Genomic DNA, 19,332 nt, shown 5'->3' on the forward strand with positions numbered 1-19,332 from the left:
GTTCCACATTAGCGGCCCAAGTACCAACCCCTGAGGAACTCCAGCAGCTATCCCGTACGTTCTCGAACCCTGGTCTCATACGTCAGGACCCTGTCCAGTCTGCCGTGTTGAATGCATTTTTTATGTCAAGGATAACAAGTAGGCAGTACTCTTTGTTGCCCCCTCTCCAACGTGTTCCGGTGATGGCATTCTCTGCTGTGGTTGTAACCTTTTCGATGGCATCCAGCGTCGATCTTCCTTTACGGAATCCATACTGGTTGGTCGATAGGCCGCCGGCATCTTCTATGGCATCGCTTAGCCTGCGCGCAATAAGCTTCTCAAACACCTTCCCCGAGTTGTCCAGAAGACAAATTGGTCGGTACGAGGAAGGATCACCTGGTGGTTTCCCTGGCTTATTAAGCAGAAGCAGCTTTTGCGTCTTCCATCGATTGGGGAACGCTCCTTCCTCGAGACAGTTGTTAAAAAGAGCTACGAAAGATGCTGGCTGTAATGCGAGTGCCAGTTTTAGCTTTCTGTTCGGAATTGCGTTAGGACCTGGGGCTTTTTTGCTGGGCAGGCTCCTCTCAACCTCTAGGACCTCGGCTTCCGTGATTGCTGCGATGTTTGTTAACGAAGCGTCACTTTCTGGGGGCCTTGTGGCTCTTTGCGGGGCGCTTGGAAACAGGGTGCGGACTATCGCTTCGAGCTTTCCGGGTTCCGTTGGCGCCTTACTTCCGGCGCTGAGCCGCTTCACTACGAGCTTTTAGGCCCTGCCCCAGGGATCGTGCTCAGCTGTGTCGCAGAGTTTGAGAAAACATTCCCGCTTGCTGCCTCGGATCGCGTTTTTTAGCGCTTTCCTGGCATACCTGTACTCCTCGTGGGATGCTTCGAATCGGTCTGTGCGCCTCGCTCTTTGCATCGCTCGTCTGGCCATCAGGCACCTTGTGCGAAGTCCAGCGATCTCTGCATTCCACCAGACGATTGGCTTGTGATGCCGCGTGAACGGCTTGCGCCGTCTCATGCTTGCGTCACAGGCCTCCTCCATTCTCGTCGCGAGCTGATTGGCCATCTCGTTGGCACTTTCACCGCGGAAGGCCTCCCACCTTCCGAGGCCTTGCGCAAGCGCACTAGGGCTGAGTGTGTCCTCCCTGTACGCCTTAACCTGGCTGACTGGTCGGCTGGATCTGGGATGATCGGCAATGGTGCATACAATCGCTTCGTGATCGCTTCCGGTGTACACACCGTGTGCGTGTGTAGCTATGCCTGTATGTGTGTTCTCTGACTTATAATTATAACGGGATGCGAAAGCAAGGCGAGCATTGCAATTGTATGTGTGTACTCAGACACGACAAAATATTTATCAATTCTTATTTTCCGAAACCGTTTTGAGTTTCGTTTCCAGGTTACGTAAATGTGTGTGTGCCATGTATTCACACATACTATGCTTGTGTGTGGGCTCTACAATTTTTTGCCGCTTAAACCGAAATTCGTTTTTCGTTTTGTTTTGAGGGCTGATGTAGCGACCTGAGCTGACCTGCCGCAACATAAATGTGGAATGGGCAAAATGGGTGGGTGCGTGGAAGATAAAAAAAAATATATAAAAATAAAAGCTGTTATTTGTTTATTTATTTGAAATTGCACACTTGCATATACATATCCCTTTTTTACACATGTATATACTAAATAAAATGTGTATGTATATAAATATTGTGCGAATGCCGTCGGCTTTCGAATTCGTTGCTGCCGTAATATCAACTTTGTCATTAAATTTATGTTTTTCAGATTCTATAAAACAAGTGATTTTAACTAAAATACATGTGCATACATGTCTAAAACAGGGCTCATACATGTCTCTCGGCTCAACCCGGAGAGAGCAGAATGCCCTGCCGAAGCTATCTGCTCCCGACCGGAAGGCCTGGGAGCCAATCGTCCAAAAATTGTATGCAATCAGTTTTTAGTCGTTTTGACGCCTCTAAGTGTTGTTTGCTTAGTGGTTACACACATCCATTCTTAGCACAAATACAATATACCCCTTAACTCTCTTTAAGTACGGGTATAATAAGATATCAAAATCTCTCATGGAGACGCCGTTCTTTAGCATCGGTAATGGGCATGTGCATGTGCATTTTGTCGTCACTGTACAATGATCAGGCAAGGCCTGCAAGCGTCACACATTTTGTGCAGCTGCTCGTTGGGAGATGCTTTTTTATTATTTTTTTTATTAATAAGTTATATATTTTTTAAGGATCTTAACATATAAATAAATTAATAAAACTTAAGCAACTTAGAAAAGATGCAATACAATTATTTTATGGTATTTCTAGATCTAATGATTTTTTTTGTTCAAAATAACGTAGAGAATTAATGAGAAAGTCGTTGAGATTTTCAATTCGTCGTGCTAATTTATCTGAAAAAAAAATATTTTTAATTTGTAGTAACTTTATTCATATATACATTTCCTTACCTTTGTCTGTTTGCAGAAATGTTCTTTCCGTTCCCTCACTTTCGGCAATCATTTCATCTTTAAAAATATTTTTTAACTTTGGTAAAACCAAAAGCAAAAAAATCAGCACGATAAATTTAATAGTTTTTTTTAAAATCAAAATCTTTAATAAAATTTTTCCCAGCGTATAAAAGTTTATTTTGGATTTTAGTTTTTCCAAAAGCCAAGAGTTCTGCGAATGGTATGGAATTTGAGCTGATGGCTTATAGTAGTGCGGTCTAGACCCGTACCACGGATGAAAAACTGGAGGCTCATGCCCATATTCCGCTACAAGTGGTGACGTAGCCGGTGGTACAAAGTGGCTGTTCGCCGGTGAAATATATTGATATCCTCCTTCGGTATTATCTAAAAAAAAACACAACTATTACATTAATTGACAAAAATTTTTGAGCAGTGTGATCCAACATTTTTTTAATTTCGGCTGACTTGTGTAAAGGAGGCCCAGGTGTAACGGCACAAAAGATCTTTAATATGTTGTTAAGCAAACGTTCGATTTGAATAATACTATCCAACAAAATCAAACTTTTTTATTGTTGTCTGGAAAATCCCAACTTTTTATACCCGTACTCAAAAAAGAGTTAAGGGGTATATTAGATTTGTGGTAAAAGTGGATGTGTGTAACGCAGAGAAGGAAAATTTTCCGACCCCATAAAGTATATATATTCTTGATCAGCATCAATAGCCGAGTCGATAGAGCCATGTCTGTCTGTCCGTCTGTCCATCTTGTTTGACGCCTGGATCTCAGAGACTTTAAAAGCTAGAGGAACCAAATTTTGTTTCCAGACTCATGTGATATCACACTGCTACAAGTGTATTTCAAAATTTCGCCCCGCCCCGTTCCGCCACCACAAAGGACGAAAATCTGTGGCAGCCACAAATTTAAAGACACGCTAAAACTAAAAACGCAGTATCGTAGGGAATGACCATATCTACCAGATTGCCGAATCTGAATCAGATCGGATCATAATTATAGCCAGAATGAAGAAATTCATTTTCAGTTGCTTCCCCTTCCCCCTCCAGCAAACGTCAAAGCAACTCATTCTCCTTCTCGCTCGCACACTCTACCGCGTTCAGTGCGCGAGCAACCCCTAGCGGAGGAGATGTAGAATATGAATGGTACATCTATAATCTACATGTTAGATGTCAAATATACATTGTAGATGTAGATGTAGATAACAGATGTAGCAATAAAATGTAAAATTTTTTTTTTTCCATAATTCTAAAAAATCATAAGCTCAAAAATGTATAACTGACTGAGTACGGGTATAAGTAGAGTCGCGTCCCCAGAAGCGACTCACACGTTCCTTCTCGTTTCGGATAGACTTTTTCAGAGGTAGCTTGCTTTTTTGACATAACTTAAGAGTACATCTATTAAAAATAGCACTACCCGAAAAAATTGAACTTTTTCTTTCCGCTGTGGACCAAAATGACTTCTCATAGATTTCGACTTTTCCCGAGTTTATAAAGTCGAAATTAAAAAAAAAAACGAGAAGGAACGTGTGAGTCGCTTTTGGGACGCGACTCTACTTATACCCGTACTCAGTTAGTATATACATTTTTGAGCTTATAATTTTTTAGAATTAAAATCAAGAATATATATTCATGTATATACATATCCAGATTCATGTGATATCACACTGCAACAATTGTGTTTCAAAATTTCGCCCCGCCCCATTCTGCCCACACAAAGGACGAAAATCTATGGCAGGCACAATTTTAAAGATACGATAAAACTGAAAACGCAGTATCGTAGAAAATGACCATATCTACCAGATTGCCGATTATAGCCAGAATGAAAAAATTGATTTTTAGTTGTGTCATGAATATATATACTTTATGGGGTCGGAAACGTTTCCTCCTCTGCGTTACTTTTACCACAAATCTAATATACCCCTTAACTCTTTTTGAGTACGGGTATAAAAATAACGAGAAGGACCTGTGAATCGCTTCTAAGGACGCGACACCAGTTTTATACCCGTACTCAGTCAGTATATACATTTTTGCGCTTATGATTTATGTAGAATTTTAAAAAAGTTTACATTTTAAATTCTTTTGCTACATCTGTTATCTACATCTACAATGTATATTCTACATTTAACATCAAGATCCTACATGTACCATTTAGATTCTACGTCTTATCCGCTAGCGGGCACTCTCGCATTGAACGAGGCAGAGAGTGCGAGCGAGAAAGAGAATGAGTAGCTTGGTCTCTTGCTGGAGGAGGTGGAGAAAACAATCACAGTATAAACTTATGTATACAGGTACTAAGTCAGTATTTATTTATTCAAGCTTATGATTAATATAACTTACAAAATGTATGTACGTATATTTCTATTTAAGTTTCTGGCCTATCTATGAAACAACCAAAAAGATCCTATTAGATGTGAGGACATGTCTGACAGCCAGATAATTCTTGATTCGATGTTTTGGATGGTCAACAGCTATGCTGGTGGGTCGATTTGTAAGAGCTTGGATTGTGGTATTAAATTACAATCTGAGTTGAGAGTATGGTTTTCCTCGATTCTCCTTAAGCTTCCGGCTAAAAAAATGGTTATTTACCACTCAGAATGAATCTTACTATTGAAAGAGTTGCGATATGACCAGTTTCCGAAAAAACAGGCAACCACTTGATTTGTAATGGTAATTTTGTGGCATATTTAAATATCCACCCTGCAGTACGGGTAAACGATTTGTAAGCAACCACACATCGATGGCAACGTCATGCAGCTCGATGACATAAGCGATGACCTGCCATACGATGGGTTGTTTACTTTAACACAGGGATGTCCTAGGAGCATAATCGATGACATAGTAAGCGAGAATTAGCCATAAGTCAGGCCTTAATAAGCGATGAATTTCCCTTGAAAAGTAAGGCCTTAATAAGCGATGAATTTCCCTTGAAAAGTAAGGCCTTAATAAGCGATGAATTTCCCTTAAAAAGTAAGGCCCTAATAAGTGATGTATTAAGTAAAAAATTTGGATATTTTGATGAAAAAGGCATGGGTAAATTCTGTTTTAAAATATTAAATTTCTTTTATTTATTGTTTTCTTATAAAAATGTATACACATTCACATTTTTGTGCTGTGTGTTCTTTTTTCCACAGAACGTTTTTGGTTTTTTTGATTTGCTCATGTTCTTAAGGCCGTCGTGCTCATTCCGGGCACTTCAACTAAATCGTCTTTAAAATAAGATGGGTTAATAACACTAGTCAACACGATTTTTCCTCAAGGAACAAAACGAACTTTTTCTTAAAGATTTGGGGCTTAGAAATGGATTGCTGATATTTTTTTTTTTCTATGGCAGAACTTATTTTTTAAGAATTTTTGAAAACTGGTATTTTTTTTTAAAGCTTTTTTCAGAGGTAGTGCATGTTTTTTTCACATAGCTCTAGTATCTTACGTCTGGTTGTAAAGAACTTTGCTATTTTGAAAAGATAATTAAAACAGCTAGAAGTTAAGCCAAAACACTTTGTGATTACAGCTTACCGTCTGGGAAATATAAAGCATTGAAATGCAAAAATGATGATTTTTGTGCGGTATTTTTTACGAAAAACTCAGGAAAAGTCGAAAAAAAATTATATCCTGTGTCCTCTATTTTTTTGTGTATAGGTGCATTAATTTGGCGTCGTTTAAGGTATCGCTCATTAAAATCTATGGAGAGACTTTGGAGCTAAAATTCGTTAACCAAACCTAAAAAATGAAAAAAATGAACAAAAAATACCTTTTCGATGGTTGCGGGCCCAACGCCAATGGGAACACAACAAAGGGTTGTAATTTGGGATCGCGTGACCCATGGGAATTGGGCTCAACCCCAAGGCAAAGGGGACAGCCCCCTAGTTCGAACGGCCAAACAACAAAAAGAATACACAGGATATAATTTTTTTTCGACTTTTCCTGAGTTTTTAAAGTCAAAATTTCGAAAAAATACCGCACAAAAATCATCATTTTTGCATTTCAATGCTTTATATTTCCCAGACGGTAAGCTGTAATCACAAAGTGTTTGGGCTTAACTTCTAGCTGTTTTAATTATCTTTTCAAAATACAACCAGACGTAAGATACTAGAGCTATGTGAAAAAAACAAGCGCTACCTCTGAAAAAAGCTTAAAAAAAAATACCAGACTTCAAAAATTCTTCAAAAAAAAGTTCTGCCATAGAAAAAAAACTATAATTCTTTAAAAAATTTTAAAATTTTATCAGAAAAAGTCGGTTTGGATCCTTGAGGAAAAAAAAAGTTCGATTTTGTCGAGTAGTGTAATTAATTAAAATTAATTTTAATTAAAATATATTGTTCAATTGGTTTACAATGCTCTCAGTAGATCCGCAGTGCATTTGCGCCAAAAACAAAACACCCGCCAAGATATGTACGTGTTCGGCTCAAGACTCGCAAGAACCACTCAAGAACCACTCGGGTGGTTTTTTTTTTCTGTTTTCGTTGTTGGAAATGAAAAATTTTGTCCAAAACGCATTTAATTTCGCAATATCACATTTTCTTCATTTTTTACAACGCACAATAGACTATTTTTAATTAAATGAAACACTGCACTTACCTGATAATAATTTTGCCCAAAATAAACAAAACCTGCGTCTCACTTTTCACCGCACTATTCTAACAACGTTGTCGACGCCGACGCCAAAACCGAATTCTGTTACGGCACGCGTCGTAACAGAAAGAAACAAAGAAAAAAAAAGAGTTTGGTCTGACCGACGCGTCGATCGCGACGTCGACGTCATATTCTACTCGTCTGTTGCAGCGGCAGATAAAGAATCCTGAATGACGCGTAGTTGACATTTGTCATCGCTCACTTCTGGTACTGCAGGGCATGATTTGTCATCTAAGTATATGTTATACACAACATTTGAAGCACGACGATCTTACTTTTGTATAATTTTCTTACACGAATCGATGCGAGCCTCTTTTTAGCCGATTTATAAATTGTATGGGATCCAACGCGAACACACCTTTTTTACCACGAGGTGATCACGGAAAGTGTAATTGATGGACGTTATACGCATGCAATACCTAAGGATACCTCAATCTCACGGTATATTGACCTGACCTGTAAATTGTATCGGAGTCAATTTGTGCCGCATAAGAGACTGTCTCTCTCGTCTTTTTGGTATCGCTGTTCGTAAAAGGGACACTTTGATTTGTTTGTTAACGCGGGGAGGCACGTATTTCGAAGAACTGGCAAAGCAGACATCGTATCTCTCTTTTTTACCATACACAATTTGGGCTCTCAGGCTTGTATATATAGAGTCTGAGCACTAGGCGTTAAAAAACACAGACGAACAAACGGATAGTCTGACATATCAATATTGACTCGGCTTTTGGTTCTGAACAAGAATATAGATATTTTATCGGGTCAAAGGCTGTTGTTTCATATATCTAGAAAAATTAAAACATGGTTCCTTGTACATATGGGTATTTTCGACGAAAAGTTCCACCACGACAAAACACTCAAATGTTAGTAAAAACACATTTGCATAAAATATGTTTCGATATAGATTTCTAAATCTATTGAAATTTAACTAATTTATTTTGTTAAATATTGAAATATAGTTGACATGGTGGCCTCTATGATAAATTTTAAGGAAAAATAGCTCAAAATAGTTTGTAGCAGCAGCATTGCATTAACACGTTAATATTGGAGAAAAAGTTCAAAAAATCGCAGAAAAAACAAATTCTGAGAAGACAGTTTATAAATATGAGACGTTTAACGACTCGAGCCAGATTAAAGCCACAATATATTATACTAAATAGCACACGTGCGTCGATGCATTTGATTGACGGTTGTTTTATAGGCTGTTTACATTGGGACTGCGTCATGCTTCTTTGCGTCTTGCCGGAGACACAGTTTTGTTTACATAAGCCTAGTATGCCTAAGCCTAAGCAGCAGGCATATCCTGGGCTCCCCAATATTTTATTGGCAAGTTAATGTGTCTGACTATCAGCAGCAGCAGATGGCGACGCCACCCGTGCCGACCACCGTGAAGACAAACTGTTTTGAAAGCAATATTTGATTTATATTTATGAAAATTTAAAAAAATATTATATTATAATATCCATATAATTGTCCTTTATATAATGCTGCATTAATTAGATTGTATTTGTCTTCATTATTAAAATATTTCATTTGGTTTCTTGTTCTCTTATTGCAATGTTTGCTTCGTGTTTGCTGGCAAAAGATATTAAATTGATATCTTTTTCGAGGTGGGTCGAAACATACAAAAAAAACAAGCAAATACTTCTGATACTTTTCCAGTATATATCGACCTTTTTGTTTTTTGATCTGAGTACTGCTTTCCGTACAGAGCCTAGAAAACAGTTTTTGCCGTAAAAAATTTCATATCGGTTTCATACGAATATCAACCCTGATTCTGTTCGCTAGGTGTTTTTTTTTTCGATCTGAGTACTAGGCTATAGGTTAAGCATAGGGACCCAGAGGTGGCAAAAAGTTGCGTCGGTCTCTGATTCATGTGCGTCTATTCGATATATTCGATTGCTTTTGCGTTTAACAGCACATTTTTGCACTTTTCTGCCTATCAGTGCAACTATCCCACTAATAACAACAAAAACTTGTGGATAAAAAATTAAATTTTGGCGCTAAAAATGTATGGTTGTGAAAATGTACAAAAAATCATTAAATAAAATAATTGAAACTGATTGTAGTATTATTATAAGAAATTTTTGTGACCCCCTGATGCCATTAGGATACTGCTGGAAACGAACTTCGATGATTTGAATGTTTGAAAATAATAAATAAATATGAGAATAAATTCTCTTTCGTCCATTTTCTTGTAGTCTTGCATTATTCTGTTGATTTTCAAAAATGTGTTTTTCTTTCCTTGTCATCAAGCACCCAAATCAAAATTCAAGACGCACGTCTGCCAATGTAAACGCCTTTTCTGCTTCATTGCGTCTATTCCGATATCGATAGTAGACGCGCCCAGTGTAAAAAGGCTATTAAAGTGGTCAAGGCCATAAGGGTCATGCCCATCTGCTAGATTCCTACTCTTTCCACGAGCCGAGAATGTTTGAGCCTCATATTGAATTATTTATCGTTACCTGATATTGATAAGATACCTCATATGAACCACTCCCATCTGTCAATATGATTAAGTCAATCAATGAATTTCATAATTTTGTTGAATGAAAGTTGACATATTGCTTTACACGATACACTTATATATATTAGGCAATGTAATGCTTTAAAATTTATGTAAGTTACATAAATATAGATATCATCGTACATATTACACTAATTTGGTTTACTTTTGGATGTATTTTTTTAATATCACCCTTTCTCAATGGAAATATGTTTACTTCAACTTTAACTACGCACCGAACTCCATTAAATGTGCATTTTTAATATCGTTAACAAAGCTTTCCTTCAGACAAAAAGACACATCAACCAAAAAAACGTAAATAAACACTATGAACAATATGTTAGACATGGTTTAGACGAATGAATGAATTGAGCCGTTCCCAAAAATCAAATAAACCGTTTTCTTGTCTACCGCCTTTTTATAAATTCCGACCTTTCAACAACATCTTATAAAAGTAAAAAAAATATCATCAAAACAAATTTTGGGCACCGAAGATTATATACTCTAGACTTTTAACGACTTGTTAAACTGCTTTCTATAATGCTTATAATGTATTCTATAATCTGTTTGTTAATCTTTTTGAGTATGCAGTGTGTGAATACAGTGTGTACAGGGTTTATAAGCTATCTTTACTAAAAATAGCTTTACTTGGAAAGAATTGCATTTAGACAGTAGTATTATGGTAAGATTATAGCCGATAGAATCATACGAAATTTCAATATACATTTAGTTGGATTCCATTCAATAAGTAAGCTGCTGATGTCAGCTATATTGTATGATATTAAACCGGGTCGATTTTCATACATGCCACCCTAGAATATAATTTTATTTTTTGATCATTTTATGATTTTACTAACTTACTAAGAACCAGACTGATTCGTGATCAAGAATTAATATATATATATATTTTTATGATTGAATATACTCGTACCTTATTCTGGATATTTTTAACAATTTACAAAAATTACAATACCCTGGTAGTGTAAAGGTATAATAAAATGTGACCACTTTCTGGGTAACTGTCAATTTTACTTTTCTTCATAAGGCTGCCCCTACCAAGTGTTAAGTCACTTGTGTATTCTTGTGGCGAAGACAACTGGCGTCACTGGGAATTTTTAGTATTCATGCTGCGTGCAAGTACTTTGATTGTGTCCGAGATTTCGAAAAGAGAAGTAAGTAATTACATTCGATATAACTTTCTCAATCTGTTTATCAGAACCAATTATTTTAAAAATTTTTTTAGTATTGAATGGTTTTATAAATTCGAAAAACACTTTCTATTGTAATAAAAAAATATGAAATTGATGATCAAGGAAAAAAACTTAGAGATATTTGATGACCGCTACGACGGGGCCATCGGCCATTTTAGCTTGCTAAATTTATAACTTCTGAACGAATCAAGATATTTTCACGAAATAAGCTGCATTTGAAAGGAAAATCTTTCAAAATGTAGTCTGCAAGATAAAATGGTGCTAAAATGTTTAGAAGCTTTGCAATAAATAGTCAAAGTTGAACTTTGATTCGGGATATCGGGATTTACAAATTTTTGTAGTACTTTGTTTTTTTTATGGTTACATTTTTTTGAAAGAATTTTTATTATCTGGTATTTTTTTTCATGGTCTTTTTAGGAGGTAGTGCTTCTATTTTTCACATAACTTAAGTATCTTGGATCTGGTTGCAAAGAACTTTGCAGTTCTGAAAAGCAGCTATAAGTCCGACCCAGACACTTTGTAGCTGCAGCTTAACGCCTGGAAGATATTAAGCTTTCAAATTCAAATTTCATCATTTTTTGTGGTTTTTTTTTTTTTTTTTGAAATTTTGACTTTCAAACTGAGGAAAAGTCGGAAAAAAATAATTTTTGGACAACATTAATTATAGATGGACGAATTAATTAGACTTCGTTTAAGGTATCGTTTGTAAAATCGATGGATAAACAGCCAAGTTGCAGCCGTTTGACCAAAACGACTCAAAACTCATTTTACCTGAAAAATACCGTACGGTACGTTGCTGGTCCAATGCCAAAGGAATACGTTGAGGTAGCAAAAATACAACACTTTTTCGTTTGCTTCGTTCCCAATCGGCAGTTGGGCCCGCAAACTTCCAAATTCCAATTATATTTTGTCTATTTTTGTCATTTTTTGAGAAAAAAATATACATTTTTTTTATTATAAAACTTATTTAAAAAAATTTGTTTTTTTCATACTAATCTACCTTGTAAAAATATCTCATAAACCTAAAATTTCAATAGAAGAACTATTTTCCGATTTCTTTTGAGATATCACATGCCTAATGGATGAAATATATGAAATCATTAGAATATTGACCTCATTTTTTGGCCACTTTGCAATTTTATATACCTGCATATTTGCACCGAACAGCTGTGGCAGCCCGATTTGGCTATCGACAAAGCTCTGTTAAATATAACAGACCTTTTTGTATGAGCTGGTACTAAAGCGTGTGTAAACCAGCAGTAATATTTTCGCTTAACAATACAGGGAGTAAAAAAATCGACTTTTGTGGATTCCAGAGCGCCTTGAAATGAAAAAAATGAAATGACTCTTTGCTGAAAAGTAAGACGCAAAGTGAGTCTGAAAACCGGAGCCTGCCTGATTAAAATAATAAAAGTACTAGGGTGGTCTAATAAATAGTCGGCCTATCTAAGAATATACGACATTTTAGAATTTTTCTTTTTTATTTGCCTCCATACAGGCAAGCTCCGGCTTTTATATTCACTTAATTTGCTCATTCCCATTTTCTAGTAGAATTAAGTTGTTTAAAAGTAACTTAATAAGGTTTTTAACAGAAAAAAATTTTGTCTGAATTTGTAATGAAAAACGTAACATTGTTTTATTGCATAGATTTTTTATACATTTTTTTATTAAATTTTTTAAAAGAATTGTACATTCTTGTCTATGGCAGAAATTAAAAAAAAAATATTTTTTGAAGTCTGGTATTTTATTTAAGCTTTTTTGCAGATGGAGCACTTCTTGCCATTATTAAAAGCTGATAAATGCATCTATAAAGCAGACCTGAACTATATACAGCTCCGCCGTTTGGGAAATATTAAGCTTTCAAATGAAAAAAATTTATGTTAATTATTGCGATATTTTCTTTAAAATATTTACTTTAAAAACTTAGGCGTCGCTGTTTATTACAATCTATGGAGAAACGGCTGAGCTAAAATTGGATGACAAACCCTACGAAAATCACATTTTACCATCAACGGATGGCCCACCAAGCCAGCTGGTTTTGCCATTTTTATACCCGTACTCAAAAAAGAGTTAAACGGTATATTATATTTGTGGTAAAAGTGGATGTGTGTAACGCAGAGAAGGAAACGTTTCCGACCCCATAAAATATATATATTCTTGATCAGCATCAATAGCCGAGTCGATCTAGCCATGTCTGTCTGTACGTCTGTCTTTCTGTCTGTCTGTCCGTCTTGTTGAGCGCCTAGATCTCAGAGACTATAGGAGCTAGGGCAACTAAATTTGGTTTCCAGACTCATGTGATATCACACTGCTACAAGTGTGTTTTAAAATTTCGCCCCGCCGTCTTCCGCCCCCACAAAGGACGAAAATATGTGACAGGCACAATTTTAAAGATACGATAAAACTGAAAACGCAAAATCGTGGAGAAAGACCATATCCACCAGATTGCCGAAGCAGAAATCAGATCGAATCATAATTATAGCCAGAATGAAGAAATTAATTTTCAGTTGCTTTCCCCGCCTACTTCAGCCAGAGATCCGCAATTCATTCTCTTTCCCGCTCGCACACTCTACCTCGTTCAGTGCGCGAGCAACCCCTATCGGAGGAGATGTAGAATATATATGGTACATCTATAATCTACATGTTAGATGTAAAATATACATTGTATATGTAGATGTAGATAGCAGATGTAGCAAAAAAATGTAAAATGTTTTTTTTTTGCTAAAATTCTAAAAAAATCATATGCTCAAAAATGTATATACTGACTGAGTACGGGTATAAGTAGAGTCGCGACCCCAGAAGCGACTCACACGTTCCTTCTCGTTTCGTTTAATTTTCTATAATCTACCACTAATCTCCACTTCTTTTTGTTTGTTGCATCCATCTTTTTTGATACTAGAAACACGGGAGCGCTCCAGGGACTGTGACTATGTTTGATAATATTTTGGTCTAACAGTTTATTTATATGATTTTTTATTTCTTGGGATTCAATTCGACTATATCTAAAAGGTTTTGTATATATTGGAATTTCGTCTGTGGTTTTAATCTTATGTTTGACTAGATTTGTGAATGAGAGATGATCGTTTTCTTCATAAAACAACTTTGGGAATTGTTTGCAAAGATTTTTTAAGGTTGATCTTTCTTCGTCATTAAGGTGTTCTGTCCTTAACAGTTTAAAGTTATCATTTGTGTCGCCATTGCTTGGTGCTATTATATTTGGTAGGGGATTTGATTCTAAGTAATCAGATTCAAAGAATTCGTCTACTTTTAATTGTGAATCTAGAAATAATTTCTGCTTCTGTTCTGAATAGTTCACAACTTCCATTAGACTATGTCCATTCTCTGCTCTATATAACCCTCCGTTGATGATTAAATTTTCGTTAATTTTTATGCTGTCGCAGATAAACACACCATTAGGAATACTAACTGACAATCGAACAAGAGCCTTTGATTCTTCATCGATTATATGTAGTTCAGTAGCTGAATTAAATTGTTGATGTAAAGTGTTTTCGAAATTTTTTCTTCGTAAAGTTGTTTTGGAATATTAACGATGGCTCCCACTTGTTTTAAAATATCCATTCCGATTAATCCATGAAAATATTCATGAAAGTGGAATAGCATTAATTGGAATTGTTGTCTGTCATTAAATTCGTTAAAAAGTGTGTGACGCCCAGCGCCACCACCCAAAGCGCCGGCGACACATATATTCCATATTATTCCTTTACATAGTCATAAATTATATACTCGTACATTCATACATATAAATAAGATTAGAGTAAGCGAAAAAACCCTGAAGTTCCTTAATAAAGACTATAAAACTAAAACGCGCTAGACCCATATCAGGGCACCAACAGCTGATCCCCGGCAATAAAAGGAGGATCGCCAGATCGAATCGGGGCAGTCCAACTCGGAAAGCCCTGGCCTAACAAACCAGAATTTTAACAGCGGATCTTGTGATAAAGGTAATATCTACCTTTCCACTCGTTCTGCTCAATACTTTACCTCTCCTTCCCAGAGTGTGTCCAAACCTCTGAATCCTCGCCAGAGTGTGCCCAAACCTCTGAATCCTCTCCAGAGTGTGTCCAAACCTCTGAATCCTCTCCAGTAGATTCGCGACCCCAGAAGCGACTCACACGTTCCTTCTCGTTTCGTTTAATTTTCTATAATCTACCACTAATCTCCACTTCTTTTTGTTTGTTGCATCCATCTTTTTTGATACTAGAAACACGGGAGCGCTCCAGGGACTGTGACTATGTTTGATAATATTTTGGTCTAACAGTTTATTTATATGATTTTTTATTTCTTGGGATTCAATTCGACTATATCTAAAAGGTTTTGTATATATTGGAATTTCGTCTGTGGTTTTAATCTTATGTTTGACTAGATTTGTGAATGAGGAGATGATCGTTTTCTTCATAAAACAACTTTGGGAATTGTTTGCAAAGATTTTTTAAGGTTGATCTTTCTTCGTCATTAAGGTGTTCTGTCCTTAACAGTTTAAAGTTATCATTTGTGTCGCCATTGCTTGGTGCTATTATATTTGGTAGGGGATTTGATTCTAAGTAATCAGATTCAAAGAATTCGTCTACTTTTAATTGTGAATCTAGAAATAATTTCTGCTTCTGTTCTGAATAGTTCACAACTTCCATTAGACTATGTCCATTCTCTGCTCTATATAACCCTCCGTTGATGATTAAATTTTCGTTAATTTTTATGCTGTCGCAGATAAACACACCATTAGGAATACTAACTGACAATCGAACAAGAGCCTTTGATTCTTCATCGATTATATGTAGTTCAGTAGCTGAATTAAATTGTTGATGTAAAGTGTTTTCGAAATTTTTTCTTCGTAAAGTTGTTTTGGAATATTAACGATGGCTCCCACTTGTTTTAAAATATCCATTCCGATTAATCCATGAAAATATTCATGAAAGTGGAATAGCATTAATTGGAATTGTTGTCTGTCATTAAATTCGTTAAAAAGTGTGTGACGCCCAGCGCCACCACCCAAAGCGCCGGCGACACATATATTCCATATTATTCCTTTACATAGTCATAAATTATATACTCGTACATTCATACATATAAATAAGATTAGAGTAAGCGAAAAAACCCTGAAGTTCCTTAATAAAGACTATAAAACTAAAACGCGCTAGACCCATATCAGGGCACCAACAGCTGATCCCCGGCAATAAAAGGAGGATCGCCAGATCGAATCGGGGCAGTCCAACTCGGAAAGCCCTGGCCTAACAAACCAGAATTTTAACAGCGGATCTTGTGATAAAGGTAATATCTACCTTTCCACTCGTTCTGCTCAATACTTTACCTCTCCTTCCCAGAGTGTGTCCAAACCTCTGAATCCTCGCCAGAGTGTGCCCAAACCTCTGAATCCTCTCCAGAGTGTGTCCAAACCTCTGAATCCTCTCCAGTAGATTCGCGACCCCAGAAGCGACTCACAAACGTTCCTTCTCGTTTCGTTTAATTTTCTATAATCTACCACTAATCTCCACTTCTTTTTGTTTGTTGCATCCATCTTTTTTGATACTAGAAACACGGGAGCGCTCCAGGGACTGTGACTATGTTTGATAATATTTTGGTCTAACAGTTTATTTATATGATTTTTTATTTCTTGGGATTCAATTCGACTATATCTAAAAGGTTTTGTATATATTGGAATTTCGTCTGTGGTTTTAATCTTATGTTTGACTAGATTTGTGAATGAGAGATGATCGTTTTCTTCATAAAACAACTTTGGGAATTGTTTGCAAAGATTTTTTAAGGTTGATCTTTCTTCGTCATTAAGGTGTTCTGTCCTTAACAGTTTAAAGTTATCATTTGTGTCGCCATTGCTTGGTGCTATTATATTTGGTAGGGGATTTGATTCTAAGTAATCAGATTCAAAGAATTCGTCTACTTTTAATTGTGAATCTAGAAATAATTTCTGCTTCTGTTCTGAATAGTTCACAACTTCCATTAGACTATGTCCATTCTCTGCTCTATATAACCCTCCGTTGATGATTAAATTTTCGTTAATTTTTATGCTGTCGCAGATAAACACACCATTAGGAATACTAACTGACAATCGAACAAGAGCCTTTGATTCTTCATCGATTATATGTAGTTCAGTAGCTGAATTAAATTGTTGATGTAAAGTGTTTTCGAAATTTTTTCTTCGTAAAGTTGTTTTGGAATATTAACGATGGCTCCCACTTGTTTTAAAATATCCATTCCGATTAATCCATGAAAATATTCATGAAAGTGGAATAGCATTAATTGGAATTATTGTCTGTCATTAAATTCGTTAAAAAGTGTGTGACGCCCAGCGCCACCACCCAAAGCGCCGGCGCCACATATATTCCATATTATTCCTTTACATAGTCATACATTATATACTCGTACATTCATACATATAAATAAGATTAGAGTAAGCGAAAAAACCCTGAAGTTCCTTAATAAAGACTATAAAACTAAAACGCGCTAGACCCATATCAGGGCACCAACAGCTGATCCCCGGCAATAAAAGGAGGATCGCCAGATCGAATCGGGGCAGTCCAACTCGGAAAGCCCTGGCCTAACAAACCAGAATTTTAACAGCGGATCTTGTGATAAAGGTAATATCTACCTTTCCACTCGTTCTGCTCAATACTTTACCTCTCCTTCCCAGAGTGTGTCCAAACCTCTGAATCCTCGCCAGAGTGTGCCCAAACCTCTGAATCCTCTCCAGAGTGTGTCCAAACCTCTGAATCCTCTCCAGAGTGTGTCCAAACCTCTGAATCTGCTCCAGAGTGTGTCCAAACCTCTGAATCCTCTCCAGAGTGTGTCCAAACTTCTGAATCCTCTCCAGAGTGTGTGCAAACCTCTGAATCTGCTCCAGAGTGTGTCCAAACCTCTGAATCCTCGCCAGAGTGTGCCCAAACCTCTGAATCCTCTCCAGAGTGTGCCCAAACCTCTGAATCCTCCCTAGAGTGTGTCCAAACCTCTGAATCCTCGCCAGAGTGTGTCCAAACCTCTGAATCCTCGGAGAGTGTCCAAACCTCCGCATCAATCTTCTCCTCGGAGTGTGCTCAAACCTCCGCAGCAATCATCTCCTCGGAGTGGGCTCAAACCTCCGCAGCAATCATCTCCTCGGAGCGTGTCCAAACCTCCGCCCCGATCTTCTCCTCGGAGTGTGTTCAAACCTCCGCCTCCATACTCTCGTCGGAGTACCCACGAGCCATTCGACCTCCAAACCTACGCAGCACGCAGCAAACAGCCACGTGCGGCCGAGTAGCCAAAACCGAAGGAAGATCCCGAAGGAAGACACGTCCCCACGATCCAACCTATTTCCAACTCTGTACAATTAAGACCAATAAAGAAACTTTTTTAACTTACTACTTGCTTGCTTTATTCTTGAACCGAGATATCCCTTTCAGTTACCACAGCCAGAAACCTAACAAATTTCTGTAGACCCGGCGCGGCGAGCATACGCCGGCCGAAGCAACGTCACAAGTGGAATTTAGGTTTTCTTACGTATATAATGTGTGTTGAGAATTGTTTTTATGGTTACTGGAATATTGAATTCTATATGATCATGGTTCGGTATTAATGATGGGTCAATAAATGAAATAGATGCGCCAGTATCTATTAAAAATCGAAGTGGTTCTTTGGATTGGCAAAGTTTTATTAAAATATATGGTAGATTAGGGGCATGATCATTTTTGTTTATGTATCCTGTCTGGGATGTGAGGCTTTTTTCGCGAAAATTTGCGCCATCATCTATATTGTGAAGGTGTTCAGTTGCTTGCTGTGCCTGTCCTAAAGTTTGAATATTATTTATATTATACCTAAATCTATTGTTAGGGTTACTTTCCTGTGGTGCAACTCTTTGATTGGGCATAGTTGTTGGTCTATTTCTATTTTCTTGTACGTTTGTACTATATCTATTGTAGTTGTGAGGTGAGTAACGGTTGTCGTAGTTCTTGTGGTTGTAGTCTACATATTTTCTTTGCGAATTTCCTCGATAATATATATCCTGTTCGTATTCTCCATTGGAATATATTGAATATCTTTCGTTTCGACGAAAATTGTTTACGCGTCGCGTCATGTTCCTTCTCGTTTTTTATTTTCTGGTGTCATTTTTTTTTTCTTTTTAAATCTGGTTTTTTTTTCATGGTTTTTTTTCAGATGTAGTGCTCCTATTTTTCACATAACTTAAGTATCTTATATCTGGTTGCATAGAATGACAAATGCAGCTCTAAATCAGACCCAGATACTTTGTATCTACAGCTTAACGCCTGGAAGATACTAGGTTTTCAAATTCAAATTTCATAATTTTTTGCGGTATTTTTTTTTTTAAGTTTACTTTAGAAACTTGTGAAAACTCTAAAGAAAAATAGTTCTTGGCCAACATTTTGAGTTTTAGATATTCATTATTCGTTAAAAATTTTTAAGCCCCGAAATCTATAAGAAAAAGTCATTTTGGGCCACAGCCTAATTCTCGTGTTGACTAGTGTTATCGACATTGACACTTACTAACACTGTAACGAAACATG

The 19,332-nt window shown here is 36.8% G+C and overlaps 1 protein-coding gene across 2 annotated transcripts in view; it reads right to left on the minus strand.

The window, feature by feature from the left end:
• Positions 1 to 2,651: 2,651 nt before the first annotated feature.
• Positions 2,652 to 19,332, minus strand: part of LOC111075397 (forkhead box protein P1) — a 345,608-nt gene continuing 328,927 nt past the window's right edge. Inside the window, exon 7 of one of the 2 annotated variants that reach the window (XM_041593682.1) lies at positions 2,652 to 2,827. In XM_041593682.1, coding sequence (XP_041449616.1) covers positions 2,750 to 2,827 — 78 coding nt within the window. In that variant the 3' untranslated portion in view covers positions 2,652 to 2,749. The remainder of the gene's footprint in view (positions 2,828 to 19,332) is intronic. The other variant, XR_005967931.1, reaches the window with a different exon arrangement.

The sequence above is a fragment of the Drosophila obscura genome, unplaced genomic scaffold (genome assembly GCF_018151105.1).
Source record: "Drosophila obscura isolate BZ-5 IFL unplaced genomic scaffold, ASM1815110v1 contig_194, whole genome shotgun sequence".
In the NCBI taxonomy this organism is placed as follows: domain Eukaryota; kingdom Metazoa; phylum Arthropoda; class Insecta; order Diptera; family Drosophilidae; genus Drosophila; species Drosophila obscura.